This window comes from Centropristis striata, chromosome 19 (genome assembly GCF_030273125.1).
Source record: "Centropristis striata isolate RG_2023a ecotype Rhode Island chromosome 19, C.striata_1.0, whole genome shotgun sequence".
Classification (NCBI taxonomy): Eukaryota; Metazoa; Chordata; class Actinopteri; order Perciformes; family Serranidae; genus Centropristis; species Centropristis striata.
In genome coordinates this window covers 12,053,425-12,071,309 of record NC_081535.1, presented here as the reverse complement: position 1 = coordinate 12,071,309, position 17,885 = coordinate 12,053,425, and the positions used below count along the sequence as shown (strand labels likewise).

Below are 17,885 nucleotides of genomic sequence, written 5' to 3'. Positions count from 1 at the left end.
CCCATCATGAACATCCAGTAAGAGCTCAGTGAAAAGCCTAATATCAGATATTAAATCATAGATGTAAAGACCAAAAATGAGATCAGGTAAAGCAGCTTTTAGAGTATGCTACATACAGGTGCGTCTCAATACATGAGAATATGATGGAAAAGTTAATTTCCAGTAGTTCAAGTCAAATAGCCCCAACCAAGTATTAAGTGCATATAGATGGACATACTTTTCAGAGGCCAACATTTTGTCATATTAAACATACTTTTTAAAATTGGTCTTTTGTAATATTAATTTTTTTTGAGACACTGAATTTTAGGTCTTCATTAAATTTAAGCCATAGTCATTATAATTAGAAGAAATTCAATAAACGAAGACATGAAATGTTTCATTCTGTGTATAATGGATCTATATAATGTGTTATTTCAACTTTTTGAATTGAATTACTTACATAAATAAACTTTTCTATGATATTCTAATTCATTGAGATGCACCTGCACATGTACAAGTATGTATATACTTTCTCTTTGTGCAGTAAAAATGAATTAAATGAGAAGAATAACAGAAAATATGCACAGAATGAATCTTCAGTCATGTGAGATTGCATTGAATCTTTGGTTATGTCAGACAAAAATCATTTCAAAGGTTTGTACAACAACTCAATGGTGCTCAACCAACCATTGGATAAGATATTGGGTCCTCTCATCCAATGGCTGCGCCTCATAGCTGTAACCATGGAGACGTCATCGGGGGGTTATCTCTCGCTGGATGACCGTGACGAGGTGAGAAGACAGCATAACTCTGTCCTGACTGGTGCTGACCTTTGACAAGTATGTTCTGTACCATTTTCAGCCAACTTCCATCTTTTATTACTTTTTTCACCTTAAAACTGTGATATTAGGTCATTCTTAAATATATGCATTTTAAATATATAAATATTTATAGAGTGATATAGAGAGCTAGAGTGATAGTTTGGAGCCCACATTTCAGTGGCTCAGGTGCTGCAGATCCTTATTTCACGGTTGAGAAAAAATGTGAAAAAGAACAAATACAGCAATGATACTGATAAAATGAAACAAGATGAAACACACTGGCAGTGAGGTTTGAATTCATGTGGGTCTATTGCTGCACCACAGTTTATGTTTATGATCGACATGCAGTGCTAACATCACTATGATAACATAACAAGTCAGGTAGTCTGTGTAGAAGGAACATGTATTATCTTTATTATTTTGGGCCATTTTATGGTAATTGAATCCAGCTACAGCAATGTTCTGAGCTCCAGAAGGCTACGTGAGGCTTATGTGACAACCTACAAAGGCTTTGCATATATACTGTAGGTGATACCTCTGATAGCTGTGGGAAATCTGCCAAATAATCATCAACGTAAGGTAATAGGATCGTGCAGCTGAATGCAAGATGCAGGATCTGACAAGAGCTTTCTAAATTCAACTGTGGTCTTCTTGACTTTCTCTCTGAATATCTATAAGCTGAGGGTCAAAAGGATGCAACGAGATGCCCTGAAGTACAGGGAAAGATTGAAATTCAACCTGTGTGCACGTACAAGGGTGGAATATTAAAGCTTGATGTAAGTTTAGGTCACAGTATTGAGTATAGGTTGAAAAAGTGAGTCCTTCCACATGTTACCTGCTCTAAAAAGTAAAAAACAAACTCAAACACAAGGTTGCTTCTGCAGAAAGTCTCTTATAAGCTGAGAGCCTTTAAATAAGATATACACCAGGCAGTGTTCAGCTTTTAAAGGAGATAGACTTTATTCATTTTTCAACATTATTATTTATTTATTCCTATACATCCTTCACACAACTCATTATTATTTCCTTTTTACAGAGAATGTGTGTGTGTCATATTGCAAAGGCTATCCTCTTCCTGGCAAAGAATAAACACAATAACAAAAGGCTGATATATATAATTTAGACTCAAAGAATGAGGTCACAATTCACAGTACAATCCTTCAAGTTTTTGTTTATCTTTTAAGATCTTAAACCTGCAGTATTTTTTATTTAAAAGTTTCTAGAAACAGTAAGAAAACAGAAAAAAAGCAAAAAAATTGCTTTTAAAAATCCTCCACTCAATCTTCCGCTCAAGTCCGTTATCCTCTCCCCAACATTGATACTGTAGAAAAAAAATTCCCTTCTAAAAAAAAGCGATTTGTACGGTTTGGAAAAAGTGTTTGGTATGTATGAAAAAGTGTTTGGTGTGTCTCCTGTGCTAAAAGAAGTGGTAGTGGGGGACGGTGTAGGTGGGCACTTTCATGACAGGCAACAGAAGCATTCTCTTGGGCAAACCTAGAGGGGAGACATGAGAAGAGCACAGCTCTGCATGAGTCCAGGGCAACAAATAAACCAAGTGTTTCTATTCTCACTATACTACACTACTCACTGCGCTACATCTAGGCCCAACAAACAGCCCTTGCACTACACAAACAGGGCTCCCTAAGGGGGAGTGTAAGTGTGTGAAAACAGGCAGGATTGAGCGTACACGAGGTGACACCCTTCATCGGTGGTGAGAAGAACCGAGAAGGAGAGAGATTCAGTGTTAAAGAGAAGAAAACAGATGGCCAAAGTTACAGATTAATTTCAGTTTATTGTTACAACTTGGGTCTTATTTTGGTAGGTTAACCAATCTTTTCCATCGATTACGAAAACATTGTACTCAGCACGTTAAAGTAATAATCGTGTAGACTTTTATTTAAATAAATGTCTGTTATTATCTATTAATGATGATTAAGTGTCTGACGTGACATTCCCGTGAAAAATTACAAGCAGCACATTGACAAGAATTTTCAATCTAATGCAACTGTTTTTTCGGCCTCTATTACTATTGTGAGAAACCGGTTACGGTTTATGGCCGAAAAAATAAACAAATAAAAGAGCGATGACTTGACACACCTGCAACATTGAAACACTTGCCTTTGTTTTTGATTACATTAGGCATATCTGGGGTTTGGTTCTTTTCAATGGTGTCAAGTTGCCAGATCTCAACAATTAATCTGATGAGTACAGCATTGTTATTAACAATAGGAATAATAGACAAAACAACTAATTTAGGACCCAAGTTGTCATAAAATGGAATAATCCTTTAAAGGAGACAGATGAGAAGGCGAGGTTATTGTTTCTGCTGTCCTGTAAAGTATAGGAATTTTCTATCTTCTATGATCTAACGTTCTTTGTTCTCTTTAATGCTCTTATGAATGTTACTTTAATAATTTGATGTCCTGTCTTTCTTATCAGGTCCAACATTCTACATTCTATGGTAGGATTTCCTGTCTTCTACGATCTAATGTTCTATGACATAACGTTTTGAATGATCCACTGTTCTATGTTCTATGATATAATGTTCTGTATGATCTGATGTTCTACATTAACGCTAATATTCTGAGCACCACAGAATGTTCTGGTGTTCTAGTGAGCCCAGCAGTATCCTAGAATGTGTTTTAAGTGTTTGCCAACAAGAGAGCCCAAAGCAGCCACGGGTGCCAGAGCACAGCGAAAAAGCAGGAAGCGGGATGAAAGCTTTGTGTTCAGTAGATAAGAGAGTAGTTCTAATGTTTTCATGTGCCTTTTTTCTCCCTTCTGATTGAAAAGTAAGCCCCAGTGGAGCCAACCCACAGATTGTTTTTTAACAATCTGGACACTTTTTCCTCTAATTCTGGAAATTGGATTTACTATTAACAATACAGACAGTGTAAAAAACAATCTCTCATTCCTAATGTTCTCTTCACCTGCAGCTCAGCATTAAAAGTCAACAATGTATGTTTGTGTTCTGACTCATATTTTCAAAAATCCAAGCTAACAGAGACAAAAAACAGCACAATAAGGTCTAAACATACATCTTCTGTGCTGACGCAAATTGCGAGGATGAACTTTTCATTCCATGACATACTTCAGGTTTTATTATTTTCTTTTCAAATAACATGAATTGAAGTTCTGTGAATTGAAGAATTGTGGGAGGTTACAGCTCAGGTTAAAGCTCCAGGCAGCTGAAGTCACAATGCTCACCCACGAGGATACGTGACATATACTGATGAGTCATGGGGGCAGAGATGCACACAGTGTGCAACGACTCATGCTTTATTACTCCCACAAAAGATACAGGGCATTTAATCACCTTTTTATTGGATAAGTCTGTTCACTGGCCAGGCATGAAGCAGCCTACTGAATGCGTTTTCAAAATTTTGGACGGCTTTGCCATTAACAAACTTGTAAATAAAAAGAGTGACATAATTAATTATACCAGTCTGAATTTTGTTAAAATTCAACTACAGCTGAATTCTGAATATTTCAGCCAGTAATGAAGACACAATAACATGTTAAAAAACTGTGCCAGGGACTGAAACGAAACTCCCCAAACGGACGCAGTGCTCCCGCTCCACCATAAACAGAAAAACTATGGCGCACTTCATATTCAGGGATCTCAAGGGGGTACTCAGCATCTGCTGGGGCCCCAGATCAGTTTTCTCTAACACATAAGACTCATTCAAACTTAAAGCTGTAGGATGGATGGAGGCGCCTCCCAATGCTACATGTGTGCACACGCCACACAAGGCCGAGTCTGTTGAGGTAAATATGACTGTGTGTGACAGAGCGACGAATGTGTGAGCGAATTTTGCACCAATTCCACTGCTGTTAAAGGTCAAGGACTGGTATAGGTATGCGTATATGTGAACGAGCTCAGTGGCCACTTTCAGCAGGCAGGACATGGAAACCCCTTAGCAGCAGTAACATGACAGCAGCAGCACTGCAGTGGCCTTGCCACCGCAGTCTTAAATAACAGTGATAAAGTGAGGAACTCGCACTATGTGTTCTGTTAATCTCAATAGGAATGAAGATGTTGGCAGCAAAGGCAGTGTATTTGAGTTATTATCAGTCCAGGGAGGCTTGAAAAGTTAGAAGTGGCTGTTTTATTGTAAAATTCCTACTCTTTTCTATTTTTATTGAAAAATTGCAGGTGTCTGTGTCATCACGATTATCATCAGTTTCTGGGAGTTTTGAGATAAAAGGTTGAGACTGACAGCAGCTCTTTACTGGCAAAGTAGTGATCCGACCGTAAAATATGAAGAAGTGAGTGGAAACAAGCAGATTTAGAAACAAGTGGTGAGTGAATAATAAGCCAAAGTAGAGACAGATTTGCTTGAAGCACGCTACAAAGAGGCAACGGTATAAAACACTAAAACTTGGATTAAAAGTGGATCAAGTTTATGTTGAAAAAAGGGGAGTAATTAAAGCAAAAGAAAGTAGAGAAGAAGGGTTGTGGAGGTATAACATAAACTTGCTTAAGAATTAATTTACCCACTAATCGTTAGCAGTTGGTATGATGGGTGAGAAGATAACTGTGTGGTTAGGAGAAGAGAGAAGGCTGAAGAAGGTTAAAGTCGTTAGAAGGAGGGGGAAACGAGTTGACAGGGAAAACAAACAAGAGGCACATACCGTATGCAGGAGCAGCTGCTGCAGCAGGGCTGTAGCCATACGGTGTCCCAAAGCCTGGTGGAGAACAGGTTACAGGTTCTAATTCAATTGTGGACTTGTTTAATTCCAGGCTGTATTTTTCAACATCTTCAGTAAGTTTAGATGAGTGTTTTTGACATCCTGCACTAAAGCAGACAGCTGTGGGGTCAGGTTAAGTGACCTGAATGGAAGTTACACTCCTTCCTAACAAGAGTAACACACTGTACATTCATTTATACACACAGAGCAGATTCAAATATAAGTGGATGTCCAGCTGATTATCTCAAAAATGTATTAATCAGTTAGAAAATCATATGGTGACAAAATTACCCTGGAAAAAGAAAATGGAAAGTAATTTCTAAAAAAAATGCTTACTGTCTTAGTAAAACAAGAAAACTAGACATCCTCTCACTACCTGGTGTGACGTATCCAGGTGCGGCTGCACTGACGAAGGCTCCTCTCGCGAGGGCTGCTCTTCCTCTTCCTCTGGCTACTTGAGCTGCTACTGCTGAGGCTGCTGCTGCCGCCGCCAGAGCTCCTTTAGTCTGAACACAGACACATCATTTGCAGTTGTGCTTCAAACATTCACACAATCTGTCAGAATGATTTATAACATAAGTGGAAGAGTGGTGGTCTGATAACTGTCTTGTATTGGACAGATTAAAGCCTTGTTAAACAAAGTGCTATTGGTTACTGATGGGTGAACACAGTGGACAAACCATCCTACACCTCTACAGAGATGAAGAGGTGTGTAAAGATGTTTAAAACTTCATCATCTTTAAAGCTGCACTGACAGTTTTGCTCTGAAGGAAGAGACTGACAGATTCTGTGATTGTACGTTTCATTCTGTGTGTAAATGCTTTAGATTGAAGAAGTGCCCTCTGTGTCTGGTATGTACTGTGTCTCTCTACCTGAGGCAAGATCTTCTTTTTCTTATTTGCAGCTGCGTTGGGACCAGAGAAGAGCTTTTCCAGAGCTGCCAGAGCAGCACTGGCCTTTGCTACTTTTTTGTTGGGGCCTGCCCCACGAAACTTCTGCCCATCGACCTCCACCTGAAATGCAAACACAGAACGTAAAATATTAAACAAAACATGTTTTATAATTGAGGTTAAACAAAAGAAGAAATCATATTTAGATTGTCTATTCTATTTATCATTTCTATTTGTATTTTATGCTACAACTCTTTCAATACTAACAATCACATAATAATTCGTCCATGCGTTTATCAGCCATCAGTAACTCAGCCAGCCAGTCTGGCAGAACAGGACGGCTTGTTTAGCGATGCCCTGCTGTCAAGCAGGCCTGCTAATCAATCAGCGGAGCGATGGAGCAGCCAGGCATGTCGGAAAACAAGACACCCAACAGAGAACAGGCCTGCTCCAGGAACCAAGTTGACTGATTGACGCCACCAGTGATCGGCCTGTTTCTGAGTGTGTTGAGCTAAGCCTCTGTATGTGTCTCTGCCGGGCTGCCTAAAGTGCATGTGCATTTTTTCTATGTTTTTTGTCATGGCTCCACACTCTATTCAATGTTTACATCTTTTATAATCTTTTATCAGAAAAGTCAGTCTGTGTGTGTGTACATGAAGCTCTCACCTCCATAACAAAGCGTTTGTCATGGCTGCCTCCACTTTCAGAGATGAGTTCGTATTTGAGGCCTCGTCTCTTTTCGTTTAGCTCCATGACAGGGTTCTTTCCACTTGCCGTCAGTATGGGACCCTGAGTTCGTACCTGGGGAGAGAAAAGATTATTAAAGTAATCTAATTTAGAAGCATCTTCATAGCTATATTAGACAGTAAACCTGGGGGATTGAGCGTGATGCGCATGAACAAGAGCATGACTGTAAGCACGGTAGAGATTTAATGTTTTTATCCCTTTGCTTAAATGTCTGTAAACTAGAGTGACTGATAATCACTTACAATCAAATTCCCCAGACTTAAAGGTTAAGAAAGCATTTTGAACTGAGTGCATGAATTCATCTATCAGCCATGTATCTCACCTCCAGTGTGTTGGAACTGTCCGAGGAGTGTGTTGGGTTATTGCTAGTGTGCGACGAAGTCTCACTCTTCCCTTCACCATCCGACTTCTCATCTGAACTCATGGGGTCCAGGTCTGAGTCGAAACCTGTCGGGTAGCCCATCGCCTGGAGAACCTAGAGAGGGAAGATGATGATAAAAAATAAAAGAAGTTAGGAAGGAAGAAATGGAAAACAAAAAATAAAGCCTAAAATACTAAAGCCACTTTTTCAAAACTATTCCTACAATCTGCAACATGCATCCTGACCAGACAGTTAATCTCGCCTCCAAAAGTCACTTAAACCAACAAGATACTTCAAACATGTCTCACGATTAGCTCCTTCAATTAGCAACTGGCAATAATTCTCACTCAGAAAGCATACATTCTCACTGATAACAACAGGAAGTAATACACAAGTGCTGTATTCAAAATGGTTATTGCAGAAGTGCTAAAATAATTTGCCCTCATGCTGTTTTGAAAGTGTTTTAACAGTTTTGAAAACAGTGTGTTAGCACTTGTGTTGCAAATATGTCGTGTTTTGCAGGTGGTGGAGTTTGAATGAGAAAACAGTTCATGGATTTTGTGAAAAAGGAATGAAAAATGACAGTTTGGTCCACAGAGAGTTCTGTTTTGCTGACTGGGTGGACACTTTTGACAGTCTGACTTCAATTTTGACCAGTGCATGTTAGCAATCAACCAGTTGATATCCCTGGGAAAATGGTAATATGCTATGACAGTTGCTCTGATTAGAAAAACAACATTTTTTAATGACTTACATTTTTCTTCTAATTTGGGGGTCTAAATGGTTATATTTATTTTTGGTGCATCCAAAGCGACTTAAAGAGCAGCATGGTCTTACTACTGTAGCTACAATATAAACACTCTAGATAATGTTATAGGTTGTGTAAAATATGTTATGTTATGTTGCTAAATGGATAATATATAACACACTAAAGGGGATGAGACAGATTTTGCAATAAGAGAACAATTTTCCACTGATACATTAATGTTCCTTTGTGTGTGATGGCTCTATGTAGAACAGACTTTATTGGCATTATCAGCCATAAAAGTAGAAAGCTGTTACCCAAGGCAATGAGGATGAAAAGCAGAGCAAAGACAGGAAATACAACCACATTCGTAAATATGTTGATGACACAAATGACTCTATTTTCACAAAGAACACCACAGCATACTACACATACTGACACGGCAGAGTTTAATCTAATTCCCACAATGGTTACAATGAAGCTATTATAAATCACTGGCTGTACAGAGTCACATGAGGAAGTCCTCGACAGCACACAGAGAGGAGCAAAGTGATTCAGAACAATATGTGCACAGAAGAGAATAGAAGAACGACACGTATTTGACCCAAATGGATGATTGTGTTACAGCTGCTGAACCAGCCATTACAGTACAGCAGAGAGAGAGAGAGAAACAGAGAGAGAAGGGTAGATCAAAAGGTGAGTACATGCGAGAAAGAAAGTGAGCGAGAAGGAGAATGGAAAAGGGGGAGAAAGAGCCTTTTATGGGAATGGAGCGTCGAGCGGATTATCCTGGCTCTGTGCTCTGGAGAGCCTCTTTGTTCACAACCACTTTGGGATTACATGGATTTGCCCACCTCCATCCCTCCTCACAAGCACACACACACCAATAGGCATACACATACAGAAACACATTAATAGATACACACAGGTTTGGCTGCAGCTGGAGCTTAGAAAGTTCTTCAGGTAGCCAAAGAAGAAGAATCCCTCTTTTTCGATTGGTGGGTCTTTTATATCATTTCACACAAACATAAATCAGAAAGGATGTTCTTGTCCTTGCACATACACACCACACACACAGTTTACTCAAATTGTCTTTCTTACCTTGACGGCAACGTGGAGCTTGGCGGTCTTCTTGGAGGATCCAGATGCTTCGTAAATGGTTCCATCCAGGTCCACAGACATGGTGAAGACTGGAGCGTGAACCGGGCCCGACTGGGACAGCAGGCGATACTGCAGCCCCGGCCGGATCTGGTTCAACCGCATCAGGGCGTTCATTGGCTGGTTGGAGTCTATGGCTTTACTGTCTAGGACTAATGCAAAAGAAATGGAGGGAGTATGGTTACAATAGAAAGAAGAGCACATTAGGATAGATTTAATAAGCTTTTGTAGGGGCTGTACCAATTATCCAGCCGGAATTGGACAGACTGGGCCAATTCAGAAATACTATATGTAATAAATCACTTTTTCGAAAGGTTTTCAGCACCCTTGCTGGTTGTTTTCATGATGAATAAAGGGGCCTCTCTATTTTCTTTCTCTTTCAATCACTTTCCTCCAGTTTGTCAATATCTAAAAATGCCTCTCTGTCTCCATTAGTCGTGGTTCATCTTCTCCTTGTATGAAGAAAGAGCTGGGGATGGTTGGGTGGCCTACTAAAATGTTAGCAATCAATACTATTGATCTGCCTCCAAGGGATGGAAGGAAAGTGGAAGGGAGAGAAGCAGGCGGGGAAAAAATAGAGACGGGGAAGAGAAGTAAGGCTTGTCTGTGGACAACAATATGATTGCTTCCATCTGTAAGCATTGTGCTGTTTTGTTTTTAGTGGTTTGAATAAGACTAAAGATGATCCCATGCTGAATAAAACATTTGAAAGGTGGTATTTATTTACCCCTACTTTCTTAGGTCAGAAATGTATTTCTTTCCATCTTTGAATAGATTGAGGTGGAATGAACAGAAACAATCAGGAAATAACACTCTGACTCTTTCCTTCCTTCTTGTACCTTTCCGAAGATTCCTCTTCATCTTCTTGATGAGGTCCTTGTCATCCATCGCTCCATCCTCATATGGCCTCTTCAGACCTAAGCCTGGAGCCAAATCAAGAGGGAGGGACGCAAAGAGAAATATAGAGTTACTAATCAGTCAGTGACTAGAAGAGATGTTAATATGAACATACACAAAGGCTCTTATGTGTGATTAAAAAAAAGCGAGGCAAAGGCGCAGAAAACAAACAATATGGGAGAAAAAGCATAAAGATGATAAACTCACAGACAGGATAAACAGAACAGACAGACAGACAGACCAACAAACAATGAGAAAGACCTATAAGCTCCTTCCCTACATGCACCTTAATCTGTAAATACTTTGGCAAAGTATCATGACAGTGTCATAAGGCACTAACAGGCTTGAGTCGATTTTCCATGAAAGCCGTTCTGAAAATTTGCCAACTTGCTCTTGTGTGAACAAAAGCATAAACATTTCTGCATAAAAAGTTGATAAAATTTCACTATGACTATGACATGCTTTCGGTGTGACACTGAACAAAATTTTGTGCAAAAAGGAGGCAAAACATCATATTTGGTGGTGCTTCACACTTCAGTAATACTGACAGTGCTGTCAGTGCTTGTGGGTAGAAAAACCACCAAAGGTCACGTCATGTGTGAAAAGATTTGATGGGAAATCCGACCTATGACCAAAAGCCCTCCACATGAACCAAGGAATGTTGTAGGTTTCATGTGAGAATGACAGATGGACGAACAAGCTTTCACAGTGACAGATTAACAGAGACACCAAAAAATTGATACATAGAGACTGAAAGCCTAAATAGAAAGATAATCAGGCCAGACAAGGACAGAAAGACATGCAGGGGATACACTGGACAGAAGACACACATGCTGAGGCAGACAAGCAAGTAGACACACCTTCTTTATCAGACCAAGGGTATTTCTGCGATGGTTTATTTGAGGGAAGAGGCTCCATCTCCAACACCTTGTAGATTTGTCCGAACGCCATGAGTCTGAGGGCATGCTGTTGAAGGTAACACACGCAAATTATTTGCTCTTCTTTTACTGGCAAAGACGTATTCCAGCAATTTAACAGTGCACTTACTTAAAGTTCGATATTACTTTTCCATAATTCAACTTGAGTGACTTTCTTAGACCCTCCCTGATTTCCAAATGCCCACTTCTTTCAGACAGCACACTTCCAGTTAGCAAAAAAGGGGGAATCTATTTAAATATGATCCTGAATCATTTTACTTTCCAATAAAGGGAACACTGTCCAATGCAAAGTGAGTGCCCTGCAGTTTGCTATATGTATAATAATAATAATAATAATTTATTGGATTTATATAGCACTTTTAAAAATACTCAAAGCCGCTATATCCAAGATAGACGATTTGTACAGACATCCAGTTACTCTGCTCTTACAGCAGTCTTGCTGTGACGTGACTTCCCTCATGAAGAGTATGATGAATCAATAATGTATATCTTGATCAGAAATTCTGTTGTAGCTGCTGCACTAATGTAGGACAAAGCAGGAGGTGGTAAATTTTGGTTTTAAAAACCGAGAGGGACAAAACATTAGGATAGAATATTCAGGCTGGTGAAATGATATTCATAATTATATTCATAAATGTAAAAAGGCCATGTCCAAACATAGAAGTGCATGGGCAAAGGTATATATGTAAATAAGCATTACATCTCTGCAAGACCTGTTAATTAATGTATGTCTACAGATATATTATATAAGACATCTTGAGTCTTCTTGCAACACACACAAGCTTGTACTCAAAGATAACCAGAGTAGACGTGCTTTTTCATATTTCCCTCTTATTATTAATAACATCAGCCAACATACTGACCAGTATGTCTGTATATTAAAGAAATACTTCACCCACAACATGACCATTTGAATCAATTACTCGCCCCATATTACAGTGAATTATTTAAGAAAATGTTATTTTTCTTGCACACCTCTACAGTGAACGAAGATTCTGAAAATGGATGCGTTAATTGGCAACAAAAATATATGAAAAACAAACTCTACTTTACAATTCTCACACAACTTGTGGGGTATAGTCCAAGTCTCATTTATCCTGTCGTGTGCTCAGTTCTTCCTAAACACATGCATTTTTCCAAAATCTTACTATTTAAAACACGTGCACACTGCATAACCCACCTCACAGGTGCTACTCACGTTCAGTGAAAATACATGCATTTGGGAAGTACTGAGCATACGACTGGATGGGTTTGATCAACTTTTTCTATTGTTAAATGTGGCCTCCATTCACTTCAACTCATCAAGGACTTATTCTGTTTTATGTTTCTCCGTTTACAGTGGGGCCTGCCAAAGAAAAAGGTCAAGAATTCAAGATAACACTGGTTGAGTAATTAATATGCAGATATACATTATACAAAGGGTGAAGTATTCTTTTAATTTATCATCCTCGATCTAATGTACACATCCTCTATCTACACAAACAATCAGAAAGATAACCAGAATGGGCCACAGTGGCTCTGCTAATACAAATCCATTAGGGAGTTGGAGTGTCTCAGATATTCATGAGGCTCGGTGTAGCTCATTGACAGAACAGCTCCCTCTCTTCTATCTGCTCTTGTATCTGCTCCAATACAATTATCCCCATTGACATTCCAGCCTCGTTCAGGCTGCCTTCAAAGGAAATGGACGGCAGGATTCACTAAGCCATGCGGCTCAGAGGCTGCCCTGCTCAGTCGAGTGTGTGTGTGAAGAAGGACATGACAGCACGCACGCCCACAGTGTGTGCACACAAATACTGTCCTCGGGGTGTCAGAGATGGATTTATGGCTTGCAATGGCAATAGTTTCCCACACCAATCATTAAAATGCAGCACCACACAGCTCTTTCTGGAGACGCGCATGCACGCTCACACAAGTGTGGATGTGAGTGTGCATGCAGATCGTGTGGTTGGGGTGGTGACGGGGTCTTTCTGTCTGGTAATGGGCGTGTTGCTTACTTATTCCCACACACTGACAGCTCAGGGCAAGTACAGCTGGGTGATAACAACTGTGTCTTTAAGCTGACGTGTGTGTGTGTGTGTGTGTGTGTGTACCTGTGCGCGGTAGGTAACGGCCTCAGCCTGCTGGTCGGTCATGTTGGCTAGTGTGTTTGTTGGCTCTTTCTCACATGGGTCGTGTAAACCTGGACCACCTGGGGGAAGTGACAGGAGACAACACACACAGACACAAAGTCAGTTGTTGTCACTTTATGCAATGACGCTGCAGCTCAGCAACATTTAATTAGGCTTCACTGTCATGATATGAGTCACAATGACTATTAAAATAACAACACCAGGAGAATTTAACTGGTCAAACTGGCGGTGAGAGATTCAAACCAGTCACTTCATTTTTAAGGTAGAAATCCCAAGCTACATTTGTATTAAATTTGAAAACTGTAGGTGAATATATATTCTCCTGTCATTTTTTAACCTGTAAATTAAACTTAAGCAGACATTCAAGTTCACCACTCCACATTAAAAAAAAAAAAATCTTTTCTCAGTACTCTCTTAAGTAGGACCTAAATAACCTTGAGTCTAGAAGGACACATTTACTGTATCTTCAACATCCACATACAGTTTTTTAAATTAAGTAAAATGAAAGTCTTAAATTAAACTTTTGAATAATTGGATTTTTGCTATGGATGCATAAGATTTTGTAAAGAAAGCCTTCAGCTGCTCCTAATTAAGATTCCTCAGACAGCTATGCTCTGCCGGGTCATTGATAATGTCTTGACCTCTCTTAGACAAACTGCTCAAAAATGTGCCAAGCAGAGTCTCGATAAAGCCGCTCATCTACCCAAATATTGCATGCTCCCTCGCTACATCTACATTCCACTGTGATGCCAATTTGAATGAAAGCACACATGCTCCTCTGTTGATTTCGCTAATCTCTCCAGCTGTACATTCATGCATTCACCATGGCTCCGTACCTGGTAGCAGTATGCCTGAGGCCAGACACTCCATGACTCGACGCAGGGCTTCTCCAGCCCCGAGAGGTCTGTTGCAGGTGGCAATTGCCTTCTCACAGATAAGCTCTAAGGGCTGCAAGAACAAACACACACACACACACACACAGACACACTTAGACATGAATGAAAACGTCTGTGAATGCAGCTGTGAAGAAATTTAAATAAAATCAATTTAACATTTTTTACATAATGCCTATACGATTTCTCCTTCATGCTTTAACATTGTGTAACATTAGACAGCCAGTCAACAGCAATATTAGATCTTGGTACAACCATGCTGCATGCTAAGTGGCTTACTGATGCTGATTAGATGTATTGTTATTTATTATCAGGTATAGAAATTTGTTTTTGAATGAAAAGTCATTTTTTTGATACTTGATCCTACCATATGAAGGCAATTTGGTCGCTACCTACATTATATGACTTTAAAGTCACAAAGTGTGGACTGGAACAAATCCATCCATCCATCTGTTGCTTAAATGTTGAATTTACATAATATATTTAGTGGTTTTCTCTGTAAACATAATTCATCCTTCTTGCTAACATGATAAACAGCATGTCTGTCAATCAGATCTTAATTAGACTCTTTTATGCATTGGAATTCTTCAGCCGTGAACGAGACACACATTTCTCCTATGGATGATATTTTAGCACAATTCTTCAAATGTTATTAGAAATATGGGCCTCCCATTACATCAGGGATATGGAGGACATTTTTGAAATAATGGGCAAATGCACATAACAGCATAAAAACACAGTTAATTACAGCAGAAGACTCACCCATCCCTTGAGAGGTTCCCAGACAGGGTGTCTATTGCACATGTCTCTAAGTATCCTGAGGACGATAACGCAGGACTTAAGCCCGTTCACTCGAGCCTGAGAGAGATCGAGGGATGGAGAGGAGAGAAAAAGGAAAGGCGGAGGAATGCAAGAAGGAAGATTAAACAGAAAGAGAGGGAGGAAGGGAACAAATTGAGTGCAGGGGGAGTGGTATTTGTGCAAACACATACAGATAAACAGCCTGCTTCACACCACAAAGCCACATAATGAAATGATTTCTGTCTGGAACCCCACAGAGAATGAATATCCTGAGTTTAAGATGGTAAACATTTTGAATTTAGTTTAATAAAAAATTTTTACTGAATTTTTTTTTGAATTGGAAAAAAATCAGTTATGTCTATGTCTTCAGAAAATACCTATATTCTGAACTTGTACTTTTTTTTTGTCAGTAAGTTAAGTGAGTTGGGAGATAGATGGGGAAGGGTATGGGTGGGGAATCAAAAGGAAGCATTGACATACTATACAGAGCAGGCAGGTTCACATAATAGCCAAAAAGAAAAACAAATATCAACCATTGCTTTTGTAGCCTTACGATTCTTTTTACTTTTACTTCTTTTTCCATGTTTTTCCAGTTCATATACAGTGGGCCAGTTGCAACATTGTATAGAGTGAAAAATACACATTTTGAGATAATTTAAAAGATTGATAGAATTTGAAAGTATTTATGTAACTGATGTGAATTTTTAATTCATGATGTTGTATAACAAACATCCTGCAAAAATGAGCAAGCATAAAAACATATCTTTATCAGCCACATTGCCTTTAACTAGAATATAATTTGTAATCATTATAACATATACATCCAAATTTATTTTAGGAAGTTTTTTTCTACACTTCTATCTATTCTAGATAACTGAGTGTGCATAATAAGCACCACAGCATTAGCTGAACGCGAGTGTGTTCCCTTTGGCTGAATCGTCAGGCTACAATAAGCATCGGGCAGGAAGACAGGAAGTGAGTGGGTGCCGACCTGGAACCACTTGGCGTGTCGCAGCGCTGCCAGGGCCAACAGACATCTGTGTCTATCCAGCACCTCCCCCTCCTCCTCCTCAGCCTCCACTGTCTGCGCAGCAGCACCCAACACTGCCACAAAACAATAACAACCCAATATAGAGAACGTAAAACACACACACGTCATGTCTGAGTGTGTGTGTTTGAATTGTGCGTGTGTGAATGTGTGCAGACACACTCGAGGATTGTGTGTGAATGCACACATACACACACACATGCATGGATATTTTGGTACATACAAGGTGCTTTTCATGCCATAAAGTTGTTCCTCTCCTTGTAGAAAGCGCTGACTCTCTACAGGTCACAGATCTGTGATGAATGTTCAGAAAAACACTCTTTAAATGGTGTGTCATTTTCAACACTGTGATCAGTCTAACATGTGTTAACTGCATCACATGTTGACATCTTTAGCCCAGGATGCACTGCCCCTCGTATACATATATGTGTTGAAAATTACACACACTATTCAACAGTGATTTAGCAGTTTTACATCCATCCAGTCACTGACAAATCAGTGAAAGGGAGAGCAACTGGGGTCACAAGGGAAGAGACAACTTTGTGGGATGGAGAGCCCCCCACAGACATACACCAAATACCTAAGGAGTGTTTGATTTAATGTGTGGGCATTGTTGGGACACAACCACTTATTTCGCTGTGCCCAGCAAGGTAAATCAATCTCTCCTTTATGTATTTGAGGAGGATTTCATTTATTTTGATCCAGTCTGCACCAGGCAGGAGTCAAAATAGGAGTTTATTTTTCTTCTGGATTACTAAAGGTGCACTTGATTTCAAAAAGCTCATAGAGAAATGGTGCAGAGAAAGCAACTCCCTGTCTGGGCAAACACAGAATCAAGCGCTCCTAAAGTAGAACTGAAAAGAAAAGAAATAAAAAATCTAAGATAGATTTAACCCAGTCTCAGACAAACACAACACAGGAGGGATCAAGGCAGGGTTTAGTCAGAGCATCGTGGTAAAAGAGGAGCATTCTTTACGCTTTTATATGTAAGCGTTTGATTCATGGCTCCAAGCACACCAACATGGTTGAGTTACTACGCTCTAACCAATTCTGCTACTTTAGATTCAGCACAAAATCTATGATGTGCAAGGCGAGCTGAATCAAACGCAGCTGTATATGAATGAGTGCGGTTACATGGGGTTTCTGAAGAGGGTTTATTGTGTGTGGGACCTACTGGAGGTGACATAAAACACACTAAAGAGCCCATTTGGGTCTCTATGAAAACACAACTTGGTAAATATTTTCCTCATCACTCTCTCGTGAAATGAAAATCTTTCCCCGAAGAGATATTAAGTCGAAATGTCAAATGTGTCCAATGTGTAGCAGCAAGTGAACATCTATCTCACATTATCCCTGAAGTCATCTGGCCAATATTGCAAGGCAGCTCCTCTTCTGTCTAATACATGCAGCGGTATGTGTATTTGTGTTTTGGTGTGATGTATAATGGTGTTTCTCAAGGTCTGTCAGTGATCCCAGCTGCATGTGGGATCGCTCAGCTGCTAGTGGATCATTATAGTCTTTCTCCTCTCACTTACTTGTCCTCCCGCTGCTCTCTCAAATGCTCTGTTGGCCTCTCCCTCACTCAGCGCTCTTATTTTATCATTATCTCCTTCTGTGTTACTGACGCTGTCTTCCCCCTCAGTCTGGTTTAAAAAAATTCCCTTTGCTTCCGTGTCTCCTCTAATTTACTGTCACAGAACCCTCCTTCTCTCTGTGACTGCACAAAGCAATAGCTGTATCTGAGCTTAAAGAGCATGCAGGCATGCAATACCGTCTATTCAGT

The 17,885-nt window shown here is 39.7% G+C and overlaps 1 protein-coding gene across 1 annotated transcript in view; it reads right to left on the bottom strand.

Moving 5' to 3' along the window:
* strbp (spermatid perinuclear RNA binding protein) overlaps positions 1–17,885 on the bottom strand; it is an 86,544-nt gene that overhangs the window by 8,176 nt on the left and 60,483 nt on the right. Inside the window, exons 8-19 of the mRNA XM_059357588.1 lie at positions 16,046–16,158; positions 15,016–15,111; positions 14,197–14,308; positions 13,322–13,419; positions 11,151–11,256; positions 10,233–10,316; positions 9,337–9,545; positions 7,452–7,604; positions 7,049–7,183; positions 6,365–6,505; positions 5,869–5,998; positions 5,436–5,489 (exon numbers count right to left, since the gene is read on the bottom strand). Coding sequence (XP_059213571.1) covers positions 5,436–5,489; positions 5,869–5,998; positions 6,365–6,505; positions 7,049–7,183; positions 7,452–7,604; positions 9,337–9,545; positions 10,233–10,316; positions 11,151–11,256; positions 13,322–13,419; positions 14,197–14,308; positions 15,016–15,111; positions 16,046–16,158 — 1,431 coding nt within the window. The remainder of the gene's footprint in view (positions 1–5,435; positions 5,490–5,868; positions 5,999–6,364; positions 6,506–7,048; positions 7,184–7,451; positions 7,605–9,336; positions 9,546–10,232; positions 10,317–11,150; positions 11,257–13,321; positions 13,420–14,196; positions 14,309–15,015; positions 15,112–16,045; positions 16,159–17,885) is intronic.